The following is a 14,375-nucleotide window of genomic DNA, read 5'->3' on the forward strand; positions in this document are numbered from 1 at the left end:
CGGACTGTTGTTAGCGGTAGTCGACAAGGTGATACATTTCTCTATCAAACTACTTGGAATACATTCTCATTTTTAAAGCAATCCTCAAACTGTAGCCAGTGAGCCCATAAATCCTGTGGCAACGTTAGTTTGAAATGCCTTTGAGAAGTGCAGCTTGCCCAGGCTCATAGCGCTCGTGTTTCCGAAGCCTTACTTGGGAAGAAAGCGCTGTCTTGCTGGGAGAAGAGGGGAGATAATTAGCTGCTGAGGTCATTGTTTGCTTGAGCTCGTTGATAGGGACAGCCCGGCCTGGCTTGTAATGTAAACATAGAGTAAAATGTTTATCACCAGCGTTGTCATTTGCCTTATTTGTCAGGGAATCTCGGTGAGAATGAGAAGTTTTCTGGTGCTGTGGACTGAGTTGAGGGAGTTGCAAGATTTCCATAAAAAGGCAGAGCCTGGCTTGGGCACGGGGAGGCTCTGCCTTGGCAGCCACCCTAGGGCTGGCCTTTTCCAGAGGGAAAATACTGACCCGGAGCCTTCCCTGCTGCGGGCCGGTGGGAGACGTCACCCTCTCTACTTGCATCTTTCTGATCTCGTTCTCTTGTCCAATACTTATTGTTTTATGCTATAAAATGCTGAGAATGCAGAGGACAGGCAGCGAGAGCTTGTGCCCCCCGTGCGCTGGGAGAGGGTGCCTGTGGCTGCGCTGTCTTTGTACCATGGCGTATTCATCCTCTTCCAGCACCCGCAGGCTCACAGGTCCGGCTTTGGGCATTCGGATAAACCGGGGCTGTTGGAGTGGCCATCTGAACCTGAGCGCCCAGGTGGAAAACTAAAACCTATAGCTGTTACTAAAGAGATCTTTGTTCCCAGGGGTATTTGGAGAAGGGGAGCGTGCTGCTACTTTCAAAAGGCATGAATTTGTATGTGCAGGTGCACTTTTAACTGTTGGCTTTTTTCCTGCTTTCCAGATCGTCGCTGTTTGAACAGACCACACCATGCGTGAGTACAAGCTAGTGGTCCTTGGTTCAGGAGGTGTGGGGAAGTCCGCTTTGGTGAGTTTTGGGAAGCAGTTACGATACACAAACTTCAAAATTGGCCTATCGTACTGCAGGCAACGCTCGTTAAATGCATTGGGATATTTGTATGACTTTTAACATGCGTAGTGACTTCCATGGAGCCGCTGTTACACTGCAGAAATAGCTGAATTTGTGTCGTGTTTTTGGAGAAGCAGCAGGCGATTCATCACTGTTACAGTAGTTAGCATTTCATTTCTGCTTCCCGCATGGGTATAATACTGGAAATGACTGAATGTCTGTATCTAAGTATTAAAAGCCTAACCTACACTGGAGCACCGGTTGAAGGCTTGCCGTGCCCGGCAGTGAATTCGCGGAGGTTGCAGCCTTGCGTGACTTTGAAGGCTGTGTGTTTTCCATCCTGGATGGGACCCGAATGAGCCTGGACTGAAATCAGGGGGCAGAATGAGAAGTCGCCTGCAGCGTGAGGGATAAGCAGGCTGATGACACTTTGCACTCCTTAAGTACTTGTGTTGTTTCTAATAAGAGGTTTACGTAGCAGAGTTGATAGCAAAGCATTGTAAGAGGGATTTCTGCCACCTGTTTATCACAAACCAGTCAAGCAGCTCGCTCCAACAAGAAAGGCAAAGAACTGGTCAAGTGTAAAGTTATCTCAAACAAGGAACTACACCGTGTTCCCTGTCACAGAAGATGATAATAGCTGATCCGCCCTTCATGACGTAGACGCTGCTTCTTCCACCATTGTTTATTCTGCTGAAATAGGCTGCTGCTAATCTTGGTACATCACCTGCAGAATCCAGATGAATAGGAGGAAAGATTATTCAATTATGTATAAAATTTGATGTACTCTTTCAGAGATCCCATCCTAATCTTTACAAGATGTAGGTGTAATATATTTTTGATACACTCCAGTCTTCCACAGCAACTTAAGCAATCTGTATTACTTTTTCCACCAGCATCCCCTTGATTGAGTATCTTGTTTTTGTTAAGTAATGTTGAAAGACTCGCTAGGTAAAGTACAGCGCTTATGTATATGCTGTACATAAAAATTATTCAGCATCTGACATACTTGAATTTCCATATTTGTGACGTAAAGTCTGAGCCAGCATCCATCATGGCCTTTTTAAAGGCTGAAATGCAAATGCTTAGTCTGGTAAACAAAAGTTACATTCTTTTGGACAGCCTAGGTGCTAAGTAAGCATATATTTTAACTCATATGCTACATTGATCCATTATGTTTATAAGAGGACACAATCAGTGCCAATTAGCAGCTAAGAGTGAAGAATATTTAGCTTTCATGATGACTGTCTACTTATTTACAAGTATTAGCAAGGAGAGGTTACAAGGTGGGATTTAAAATAATTCGGAGGTCACTTTAAAATTTCTTTCTTCGAACTGTATAAACTCAAATGTCTAACAAAGAGGCTGGTGTTCCTTTTCAGTCCTGTGTTTTCATTACAATATGGTGTTGTTTCACTGCAAATCCTTCTTACTGTTTTAACTGTTCTGTGCCAGTACGATGCCGATGGTGCGCTTGGTAGTGGTGACAGGGTGGCAGAGAACCCTTCAGAGTTACTAAGGCAGCTATTTTGCAGCTTCTTTATAAGTGTTTCCTGTTGCAGTGGTTTCTCCCCACTTCTAATGAGAGTAACAATCTTCTGGAGCGTCAGCGGGTGGACAGTATTACTGAGAGCATCCAGTTGTGCACAGGCCTATACGAAACTGGAAATCAAAGTTGGGACACAAAAGCCCCCAAACTGGTAGCAAGTTATAAAGGCCTTGGATCCACGCATAGGCTGAAAACAACCCCAGGCTTCTGTCTCCTCCCTTGGCCTCTCTTTCCTCCTATAATCAATAAAAATAAAGTACATCAGAGATTAAGAATATTACATAGTAAGATAGGTTATGGATGAAGTTGCATATAGTCGTAATTATGATTAGATGTAATTGGTGTGTCTGTGAACACACAAGCACCGGTTGGGATAACAAAAGTTAGAACAGCGATTTATTAGAAATAAAACAATTTGAGAAGAAAATACACGGCTTCAGTTAATTTTCTTTCAGAGCAGTACTGTATTTGCAGATATGAAATAAGACTCTGCGTGTTACAGTAGAAGGGTGACATGTCGTGAGTGGTTTGTCAGGTTGTCGCGCCGAAGGCTGGTTCACAAACAGTTCCCAGACTGGAGCGGTGCAGATGTGACCGACTGCCATGCTCAAGCGCTAGCCTCCTGGCAAAGAGCAGCCTCCTCGGGACTCTTTGGGTTCGGAGCTGTGCTAAGAATCCTAACGTATAATCTGTAATCTAGAGTTCTTATTGTTGGTTTCCATCGCTGGGGTAACACTGTAATCCGTGTTAATAGTGGTATCTTCTTGTAATGATTTTAATGAGATCTGTTATCGGAAGGGCAGACTGCGACAACCATTCAGTGAGACAAGGAGATATTGGAGAAGCGAAGGCTTTGATCATTAGTGTGTAAAATAGGTTTATTTAGTGATATAGGATGATTTTTAAATGAGGTAGTACTGGAAATCTTTTCTTCTTCTATTAAAAGAAGAGCAAGCCGTGGGGAATTGCTCAGGTTCCAGCACACAGCGCCGTGTCCTGCTTCTGTCTGGCATACGCCACTCTCTGCAAGTTTGCGAGCACTTGTGTGACAGAGTGAACCTTCTTGCAGAAAAATCTCAGCCTTCTGTCCAAACAAAATAGGGCTTCTCGAAACAGGTAGTGACTTCGCAGAACTTGTATTAAAAAAACTCGTGGAAAGTTCAGTTGGCAAAGGATAGTTGGTGTGTTTGTTGATTTTTAAAGAGACAAAATTAAGTGCTGGGATCTTGGCACTTAGTTTTACAAACACCCCCTTGTGTTACAAACATCAGCCAAACCTCCTGACGCTCCCGTGCTGCATTACCAAGTTATTGTGGATTATCGTAGGTGGGAGCGTGGGGATGCGAGGAGAAAAGGAGAAGCAAAGCTTGCCCTGCTGCGGACTGACAGCAGCCAAAGCACCACGGCAGAGCCTGGCCATCCCGAGACGGGCCACGTCCCGATGGCAGCTTGATGGGGAATGTTTAGAGTAGATTTGCTTTGAATAATTATATAGGGGAAGAAAGACTTCCTCTCTGAAATGAATGATGTCGCCTCCTTTAATGGTTTAATACAAATGGAGTATCTGGAGATGCTCCAGACCTAACTTGTTGCTCTGAAATACGTCCGTGCTCCGCTCTCACCCTACTAGGATTTGAACTGAAATGGGGATTTTCCCCAGCGTGCTTTTCCACAGTGTGCACATTGCCAGTTCTTCTGATTAAATTTCAAGTCTTCCATATTTGGTGATTTTTATTCTTCTGAAGTTGCAGGCACTGAAGTAAAGGCATTTTTGAGGATACCACCTTTAATGAAAAAGCAAGCAAGCAAACAGTTCATATTTAAAAAAAGTTTTGAAAATGTGCTTGAATAAAGTGATTCTTAAAACAACACAAACTACAAAAGTTTCATTTAAGAAAATTGAAAATTTCTATGTCTTTTTCTCTTCACAATTGAATTTTAAAAGCAGTGTTGAGTTTTTGTGCTGTTACTTTTTCATAAAGTGCTTCTTGGTAGGTGTTACTGCTTGTGTTCAGTTCACTTAATTTTTTCACTTCTTTTCTCTCTCTCCAGACTGTACAGTTCGTTCAGGGAATTTTTGTTGAAAAGTATGACCCAACAATAGAAGATTCATACAGAAAGGTAAAATAACATTTTCGTTTCTTTCAAGTCTCACAGAGCTTGCTTCTTTTCAACAGTGCGAGAAAAGCTTATCAGAATGAGAAAGGGTCTCTCTGAGAAAACGTTACGGCTGCATAAAACCACAGGAGGAAGGCGACGGATAGCAGAGCATCAGGCTTGGAAACGGTGTCATGCGGATAATTCCCTGTGGCTTTACAGAGTACTTCACTGGTGTAGAGCCTCCGACTGCAATCAGGCAAATTGTATCAGCTACTAGAAAACTGAATTATCAGGGAATGACAAACTTTGCTGTTAATTGGACCGCTCCCTCACTTAGCTCTATTTAACAGGAGGTTAACCTCTGGTACTCCACATAATCAAGATCTTTTACTTTAAATCTCTGACGGCTCAGGTTGAGGCAGTTTGAGGCTGCAGCTCTCACCGTTTGCCTGTTTGTTAGAGGTTACTACCCCTGCCCAGAGATCAGGCTGGTGTGTTTTCCTGACCCGTCACCAGTTTCCAGTTGCGCTGGGGTATGAGCTGTGGCGGGTGGCAGGCAAGTGTGCTGCCCAGGCTCCTGCTGGGGCTTCTGATCGACCTGGGGGTAGGAACAGCTCAACCAAACGGGGGTCAAGCTGTTACTCAGACCTGTTTGCTGTCACTTGATGCACAATTATTACTTCAAAACATAAAGATATCGATATTTTCAATGCTTGTGCTATCTGTAACAGCTAGTAAAGAGGATATATACACCATTCATCACAGCAGGCTGTAGCACAGCAATTGCTTTTTGTTGTTTTCTTTTAAGGATGGCTGTTTTGCCATTTAGTTCAAATGTGTTCTGCTTGGTTTGAAGGCATATAAAATTCTTTACGGCCGTTTTGGATGCAGGCTCATAATTGCTGAGCAAAAGTCCTTGTCAGGATCCCTGACGCTGTCACACTGTGTAATTCTATCAACAGAGCTGCTTTCTTCGCCCGGTTGATGTCAAGTAACCCATTGTTTCACAGATTAGCATAAATGTTACCATAATTAAAGGCACCAAAACATAAAACAAAAATTTGTAGCATTTGTGCCTGTGATAATTAAATGTAGGTTGTCATACGAGCTCTGCTGTTAAATTTATTTGACTTTCCTGGAATTACCCTCGTTGGATCTGAGACATTTCTCAGGGAGTGGAAGATTTGCTAAGCCTAACTGTGAGGATCACTAAATACTTTGCTTTCTCTGTTCTTCCTTACTCCCTTCTCTCCCAGCAGCAAAGAAAAACTGAAGTTTAAGGTTCTTCGATTTGTAAGAGTGGATTTTATTTCACTTAAGTTGAGATGTTTACGATGAGCTGCTCATTTAGGCCTTTATAATCAACAGAGTCTTGGAGCATATGTGAGATGACCCAAACACCTGGCTTGGGGTGTAATTAATCCCCTAATGGTGCTGGGGCAGCGCGGGTGGCTGGCTCACAGAAGTCTTTGCAGCAGAAGTAAAAATTAAGCTGATATTCTTCTTGCCTGTCCCATTTCAGACATCGGTTTTAACTGCATTTCTCTCTTCCTTTTTTTCCCCAGCAAGTGGAAGTAGACTGTCAACAGTGTATGCTTGAAATCCTCGATACAGCAGGGACAGTGAGTATAATTTCTTTTTCTAATTGGTATGGAGTTGCTTTGTTAAGAATGAGGGGAGATGTAAAGAGTTGCTGTGCCACTGTCACTTGCCGTCCTGCACCGTCTGCCACTAAGTAAACAGACCTTGTAATGGCTGAGTGCACATCACAGGGGGAGGACAGACTTCCTAAAAGTTAGTTTTATTTAGAAAGCTTTGAAAATTACTAACAGCAGTGCAAAGGCGTGGAAGCAGAAATCGTTGTTACAGGGTTCTGGTGAAGCTTCCTTTCACAGGCGTGGACAAAGGCAGCTCTGCTCTGGTGTGGATTTTCCAGCTTGTTCTTGCATTTCATTGCATTGAACCTTTGAGCCGTTTTCATGCTAGAGATGACTACTGTATAATTGCGCATGTTCAGAGGTGATCAGGCAGTGCCTTCCCACGCAGTCGTGCTCGCAGTACATCGTGAGTGTGTGACATCTGGGCCTGTTCCAACGTGGTGTTAGAGGAGAAATTGAATTTCCAGTCTGTATCTGTTGTCTGGGGAATCATTCTGATGGCAGGCTTGGGCTTAACACCATATCAGAAAATAAATGAAAGATCGCTACAAAATATGTCAGTCAAATTGTAACACCTTGTATTATGGCTTGGGGCATACAACAGTCTGTCCTCAGATATGTTTTTATTGCTGCTCTTGATCTTTTTCCATTTTTTTCAAGAAGCCTTTTTCTCTGTTAGGGGCAAAAAAAAACCAAGGGAAAGAGATGCGTTAATGCTTTTATTAAATTTGAATGCTTTGGTGGATTTCTGTAAGGCGTGAAAATGTAAATGCATGCTGCACGGTACTATATTCTTGTCTCCATTACAATAAAAGTATTCTTTTGTAAATGTTCATTAGTTGCATTCACTAGCCAATTACTTTTTAAAATATTTGATTACAGGAGCAATTTACAGCAATGAGGGATCTCTATATGAAGAATGGTCAAGGGTTTGCACTAGTATATTCTATAACAGCACAGTCCACGTTTAATGACTTACAGGACCTGCGGGAACAGATTTTACGGGTTAAGGACACTGAAGATGTAAGTAGAATATTTTTTGCTTTGCGAATGTTTAACGTGCTTTTGTAACCAAGCATACAGGAATTTGTGAGCAAAATTTTTCTAAGAACATCCTTTGCTGTATAGCAGAGTTTTGTGTTGAAGTAAGTTTCCTTCGCATTGTTTGTTATTTGCAGTGTTGCTATTTGAGGTCCAACACCTACTAAGGGGCATAATGAAGCCAGATTTTCAACGTACTGGAAGGCTGACAGTCTTTGGAAATGGTGGGAGCTGACTGAGAAAACTTTTTTGGGTTTTGGTGTCCCGTCCTGTCCTTTCTGCCTTTAACTCCTATCCAGTATTTACATTTTCTTTTTTCACCGTGCTTTAGTAGTACTTTTTTTCCCTCAAAGTTAAGGAAATATAATAGTCGAATTCACCAATAATGATGTTCTTAGTAGCTCTCCAGCGGTCTTACAAGAGACTAATGTTGCTCTTCCCAAATGTATGAAGTGGAAACAGAAGTACAAAGCCGTGACGTTTCCTGAGCGTTGGCTGTGAAGTCTCTGGAGTCCCGGCGCAGGGCGGCATTGCCCTCTGTGCCGTTCTCGTGCGTACGGGTCATAATCCAAGGTGATGAACCTGAACCACACATAGAAAGGACGTGTTCAGTTTATTGACCAGACTGCGCTTGTAATTTAAGTGAGTTTAAGTGTCATTAGCTTTTTTATTTTTTATTTTTGAAATCACTGAATGTTCCTTTATTTTCACTTCTTTGTGTCGAGAGATGGGATGGGAGCCTGGTCCGTCGCCTCCGTTTGATAGATGAAGGAGCCCTGGCTCTCGCAGCATGAAGCGGAGATTCCCTCACTGTAGCTGTGCAGGGTCTCTCAGTTGGGGAGCTCACCTTCACTCAAATCCATCAGAACCAAGACTTTAGGAATTTTAGGTTATCGTATGAAAACATGCTTATCCCTTTCTGAAGGCAAGGAGGATGTTTAGGGGTCTGTGGCTCCCGTGACAGGCATGTGAGCAGGGAGGGTTCCGCGGGGCTCTGGGGTGCCCGTCCCTGCATGGCGGTGGCACCCTCAGACCACCCGCACCCTCCCGGGCTGGTAAACCCACAGCAGTTTCCTTTGTTCCTTCTGAAATTTGACAAAATCTGTAACCCCAAGGAGATCACGTAGTGCTACGCATTAAATGGTTACAAGACTCTGGAAGAGTCTTAGCTAGTGACACAAGGTTGTAATTTTGGTCGTTTAAATCCCTTTTTAAAGTAAGGAAAAATGGCATTCATTAAGATAGTTTGCATTCAGTCCTGTTTGACAGAAGAAAGCCATCTACCATATTTCCAGTTCAGGCCCCAACTCCTGTGACTGGAACTCCTTTAGTTTCTAAGTGTATGATGTAGGTGAGGTTGCCGGTGGCTTTTGCCGTGGTTGCCGTGTGGCTGGTGGAGACGTGTGGGAACTCTCTCTCTGTGTAGACTTCCTCCAGAAGAAGCTGAAATTAATTTATTATTTTTTTTTTGCCTAACAGTTGATAATGTATTCAAGGGTTTGCCCTGAGGAGTGTGAAAAAGATTGCCTGTTTTTTTCCACTGGCGGCTTAAAAGTAGCTGCCGCCTTTGATGTCGGTTGCTCCGGGTTGGTGTCAGCCCCTTCACGGCTCCCGAGGGGCTGGGGAGCAGCCGCCTCTTGCTCCCAGCCCCGCTCCGCGGCCGGGGAACCGTGCTGAGCATGGAACAGTGCTGGGACATGGATTTAGGGCAAATCCTGGTAAGCCATGTGCATTGTATTTAAATAGCCGCTCAGGAAAATGCAGTTTGCACAGTGAATGGGATGAGCACAGCCTTGGCGGCTGCTTCCTCTTGGATCTTCAGTGTTCCGTGTCCCGAGTGCCTGCTGTTGAACGGCTTTGGTTCCCTCCTTGGTCTAACAAGCTGAACTTCTGTTTATGCAAAACTGATTTTCGTTTAGGTAGGGATTATGCTTGCATAAATCCCTGGTAACACGAGTCCTTCAGTGGCCTCGTCAGAGCCCGGCGCTCCGCTCAGCTGCGCTCGCGGGAGGGGAATTTGCACCGTAAGCTGGTCAAGTTCGTCGGACAATAGAGACTGTTGCTTTCATTTTACTTCAGTGATTTGATTTAATTATTAAAATGCATTTATTTATTTTGTGTTGCGGGGATGTTACTTGTTGAATCCAAGCTGGAGAACCTTTTGAACATTTAAGCCATGTTCTGCTGAGTTAGGAAAACGTGCTCCTTCCTGTATTTAGTTTCAGAACGTGTCTTTTAAAATCCCAGTACTTAAACCACTAAATTATGTATGTCTACCAAAGTTTAAATTCCAGTCTTCTACATGAAACAGTAAATGATCAAAAGCTAGTTGTTTATCAGAGTCTGGTTTGGGCTCTATGATAAACAATTACTACCTTTTGAAATAACCTTATACAGAGTTTCATGTCTTTCAAACCTATACTATTTACCCATCTAAGTATCACTTTTTCCCCCTATTATTTCACATCTTAACATACTTTATTCTTTTGTTGAACATGTTGAAAACACATTTTCACGTTTTGGTACGAGAAAATTTCTCTTAACTATCTAGAAAACTGTAAAGAATGGGATTAAGCTGATACAGTTGTAAATATTTTGTTGGTCTCTGATGTGAAAGAAGCTTTTTTGGATTTGCCTCATCTGCATTGTTACTTCAGATTTCTCACTTAATAAGTAAAATTTATTTCTCAAAAATAAAAATGGGATCATTTTCTGATCAGTATGGCTGTGAGTTTTAAATACAAAAAATTAATCTTCATTGTAGTTGAATCGGGAAGAGGCTACAAATATTAATGTTGACGTAGATTAAAAACATACACGGTGTTGTAAATTACCAAAGGAAGTGGACGATGATTTATTTTCCAGCTGGAAAGTACTCGCTTTCTGTTCAAAGAATGAAATGCTTCAGGAAATGGAGTGGGGTGCACACCCACTATCAGCAGTTCTTTAGGTTTTTTCTGCTCTCGCACAGCGCCAGGCAAACAGGATGCTGGCGCTGCCGGGGGCCTGCCCAGCCCCGCGCGTCCCCACAGCTCGCTGCGGTCTCGCCGTGCAAAATCCACCTTAGCTCTGGCTCTATCATCCCCTCACATCTGTATGAGATGCAGGTTGTAAAAGCAAACTTTAAAATGATACGTAACGCGCGATTCTCAGGTGTGGCGAGTCCTGAGGTGCGTATCTGTCTCCAGATGGCTCTGGCAGTGCGCGTGCTGGAGCGGGGCTGGGTGCCCCGGTGACGGGTCCTGCTGCGGCTGGGACCGCCTGCGGTCTCATCGTCTTGTAGGTAAGGGAATGGCACCCGAGGGTAGGTCGGTTTGGTTGTTATGGAGGTTTTTGCAGGGGCTTTGGGTGTTTGTTGTTTGCTTGTTTAAGGTCTTTTCAATCTATCTGTGACATCTTGGTGGGCTGCAGCCATGGCAGAGACTGCCTGAGAAGCAGAGAAAGCCTTCTGAAATCATAGATCAGGATGCTATTTCTGAGACGTCTTAGTACTCTTTTTCATCTACCTTTTGCCCAGTTTCTTTCTCCTGAAAGAGTTTTAACTCAGTATCTAAACATAACTGATGAAAGCAAGTCTCCTGCTGCTTACACTCACCAATGCTTACTCTGATACTTTCTGAGACAAACGGATTTATCACTTAATGAGCGCAGGCTGCACTTGGCTCTCTGCACTGCGCCAGGCAAATACAGTCGCAGCCCTGGTGAGGAGCTGGTGACGTTCAGCAGAGCAGGAGACCTGTCCTGATGGCCCTTGGGCTGTCTGCGGGAGGGCTGGGCGAGCCGAGGGACCCTCCTCCCCTGCAGCCTCATGCAAACGCATCGGTAACAAGCATTTGCTGCAGCCAAGGTCGTTTTCCTACGGTATTAGGTTTCTCTGTTTCTCTGTAGGAAATGTCACAAGGAATCTGGTTTCCCCAAGGCACTTTCTTCCTCCTGAAGGAGCAAGAAGGTGACTCACCCAGACACTTTAGAAAGCCAGGAGCGTAAGGAGAGGGGCAGATGCCCTTTCATCATCTTGAACAAATGATTTGCCTGTATTTGCGTCACGGCTGTAGGGTGAATCTTTTGAACATGTATCAAATGTTTGGTTTAATATTGCATGAAATTACTTATTGGAAGTGATGTCCTTTCAGGAGCTGAGCTGCTAGGTGGTCACCGGTTGGAAGATTAATTATTCTAATCTAAGTATTGAGCACAGTATTTGTGCCTTCTGTAGTGAACATCCTCTCTTCTGCGTGTATGCAAAACAAGTCAGTGGTATGGTATTGCCTTGAGATGAGAAAGGCAGGTGGTCTTGTGCACGGGGCTGTGGGAACACGGGGCTGCACAAGACTGTTCCTGGGCAGGGTTTTCAGAGGTGCTTCCATTTATTGTTGTGTGGCTTGACAACAGGTTGACAAGACAGGTCAAAGGGGGTTAACGTATAATGTGTGTTTCAAAACATGTGCTGTGTGTTCTGTTGTCTAAAATAAGCCAAGTTAGTCTACTGTCACTTGCAAGTCCTGAAATGCATTTCAGTAGTAAATTAAGTTTTTGGCTGGAACGGTGTTGGATGTAGACACCAGAAGACAAATCTTTACTAACTTAGGATTTTGCTGAAATACTACCATTTGGTTTTACGATGTCCTCCATGTGTTTACTTCTTAGTGAACCAGGGTGTCTATAGTACGGACTATTTCAGCCCTTTCCCAGCAGGCAACCAAATTCCAGTCTAGTTTGTGGGCTCTGCTGAACTTCCGATTTTTATTGGTTTTCATACAGTCTATATTGTCTTCGCCCTGCACCCCCATGCCTTTGTAAGCCATAGCATTACAGTCCATGTTGTACGTTATTTTGCTAACGCATCTCCTGTTCTTTCTTGTGTCCTCTTCAGGTTCCAATGATTCTGGTTGGCAATAAATGTGACCTGGAGGAAGAGCGTGTAGTTGGCAAAGAACAGGGTCAAAACTTAGCAAGACAGTGGTGTAACTGTGCCTTTCTAGAATCGTCTGCAAAGTCTAAAATCAACGTTAATGAGGTAACTATCAGCTGTTCTCTTGTCTTTCCTACTTCAGCACGAATGCCACATAAACCAGCATGCAGTCCTTCAATATAGTTCTTAATTGGGAAGATTCAGGATGGTTCTGAAATATCAGCCTAAGAAAGGCTTGCGACGCTGTGTGTTTAGCTACTGCTTTCTGTTTGTTCTAAGGAGATCTGCTGCTTTTTCTCTGTAGGGGGTGGGTGACTTCTCCAGGTAAGTGCTTTCTATAGCCTGTGGCAGAGGACGTGAGTAGCAGAGGGTCCTGGGCAAGCCCAGGTAACTGGATGGCTCTTAGCTTAGATAAGCTTTGTTTGGAAAGTACACGTTTTCAAGATAACTGCTGCTGCTATTCAGAATGCGGATTATGCCCCTTTGTATTACGTGTCGTGTTGCGTAGTGTTGGCTGTTGTTTTTGAGAGTATTTGCTTTTCACATTCCTGCTACGTCTGGCTGCTCAAGCAGACATCCCATCACAGTCCTCCTCTGGTAAGCCACTAATTTACTGAGACCGTGTCCAAACGTGTATCTGTCTAAGCAGTTCCCTGTGTCTGAATGAGAAACACCTTCGCAATCGGTGTGCCTTTTGCTGCTGCCTGCGGTCGTGTAGTGCTGCTGAGGAAGCTCTGCTTGACATCAGGCACCAAGTTTTTATTCGCTGCTGTGAATTATCTGCCTGTGACAGAAGCCAGGTTTCCAGCCACAAAAGCTAAGGTGACCCCATTGAGCGTCGCTGGTGTGGTGCCAGGAGATAACTGGGACCGTTTAGGAGGCTGTGTGATAAGCAGGAGCAGTAGGATCTTGGACTGGCCCCAGCGTTAGTTTGGCAGCTCCTGGGACATGCTCAGCACAGCATTTACCCGGTCGGAGGGGAAGGGAGCTCCAGTCTGCAGGAATTGCAGCTCCTGTGGTTGGGATTAGCCTAGCTGTAGCGCGCACTAATCCAACCCGGTAAATATAGCTCGCTGAGCTAGACTCTGCCAGAAGGGGTGTTTTTTTTTTTTGTGCTTGTGTCTGAGCTGTAGTAAAACTACAACCATTAAGCAAGAATCTAGAGGCTCAGTCATTGAACAGGTCACCATGGAGTGTAACAAATTCTGGTTTATTTGTATTTCCACAGTTTGTGGCAGAGACTGACCTCTTGTTAGCCAACGGCGCCTTAAAGCTCTCCCGAGAGCTGTGCCGGGGAGGCAGAACGCTGAAGTGTCCTGGGGCGAATGCACGCCCGTGGCTTACATACCATCATCCTTAACGTGTGAATCCCGTGTCTCCATATTTCCCTGTCCTGTCTACTGCCTCCAGTGAGACTCAGATCATAGAGAAGAAAATTATTATCTGGAAGATTAGTTTCTGGTTTTATTGTGATCTTAATTTTCTGTTTTTCTGCCAGTTTATGTCGTCTGGTTATGAAAAGCATAAAAGCTGAGGAAATCAAAGAGAAGAAACACAAGCAACTTATTGTACTGGTTATTTGTTTGTTCTGCTGGCTCACAGGCTGGGGAAGCGTTTGCATTTTTCTGGGTTTGGGGGGTTTTAGTGACTTTTGGACTTTCTAACTTTGTTAAAATCTAGGCTACAGTATGATAAATTTCTGTGTGCGTTTGCTGAAAGTGAAACAAACCTTTCATACAGATGCTAAGCTTTTAACACAGGTGAGAGTCAGTCTCAGTAGCGGCGCTTCAGATGTCTTCCTGGTGACCTGTGTGATGCTCTTGCACCACGCTGACTTTTCCCAGGATAGTGGCATTCCTGAAACCTTGCTGTGACTTCATTCCTGTACCCGCAGTCAGTACTAGCGCCAGAATGATGTAACTTTAGATTTTTTTTGGTGGGATATTTTCCCCTACCTTAGCCGTGGAAGGTGAGAGGGGTCTATCGCAAAACCTTCAAGGATCTCGTGTGGCAGAGAAGAGCTGGTTGGTGCCTTC

The 14,375-nt window shown here is 44.1% G+C and overlaps 1 protein-coding gene across 2 annotated transcripts in view; it reads left to right on the plus strand.

Annotated features, from left to right (window-relative positions):
* The window catches only part of RAP1A (RAP1A, member of RAS oncogene family), a 39,379-nt gene that overhangs the window by 20,729 nt on the left and 4,275 nt on the right, over nucleotides 1-14,375 (plus strand). For both annotated transcript variants that reach the window (XM_063356387.1, XM_063356388.1), the window contains exons 3-7: nucleotides 954-1,037; nucleotides 4,681-4,749; nucleotides 6,294-6,350; nucleotides 7,269-7,409; nucleotides 12,301-12,444. In XM_063356387.1, the coding sequence (XP_063212457.1) occupies nucleotides 981-1,037; nucleotides 4,681-4,749; nucleotides 6,294-6,350; nucleotides 7,269-7,409; nucleotides 12,301-12,444 (468 nt within the window). In that variant the 5' untranslated portion in view covers nucleotides 954-980. The remainder of the gene's footprint in view (nucleotides 1-953; nucleotides 1,038-4,680; nucleotides 4,750-6,293; nucleotides 6,351-7,268; nucleotides 7,410-12,300; nucleotides 12,445-14,375) is intronic.

This window comes from Chroicocephalus ridibundus, chromosome 20 (assembly GCF_963924245.1).
Source record: "Chroicocephalus ridibundus chromosome 20, bChrRid1.1, whole genome shotgun sequence".
Classification (NCBI taxonomy): domain Eukaryota; kingdom Metazoa; phylum Chordata; class Aves; order Charadriiformes; family Laridae; genus Chroicocephalus; species Chroicocephalus ridibundus.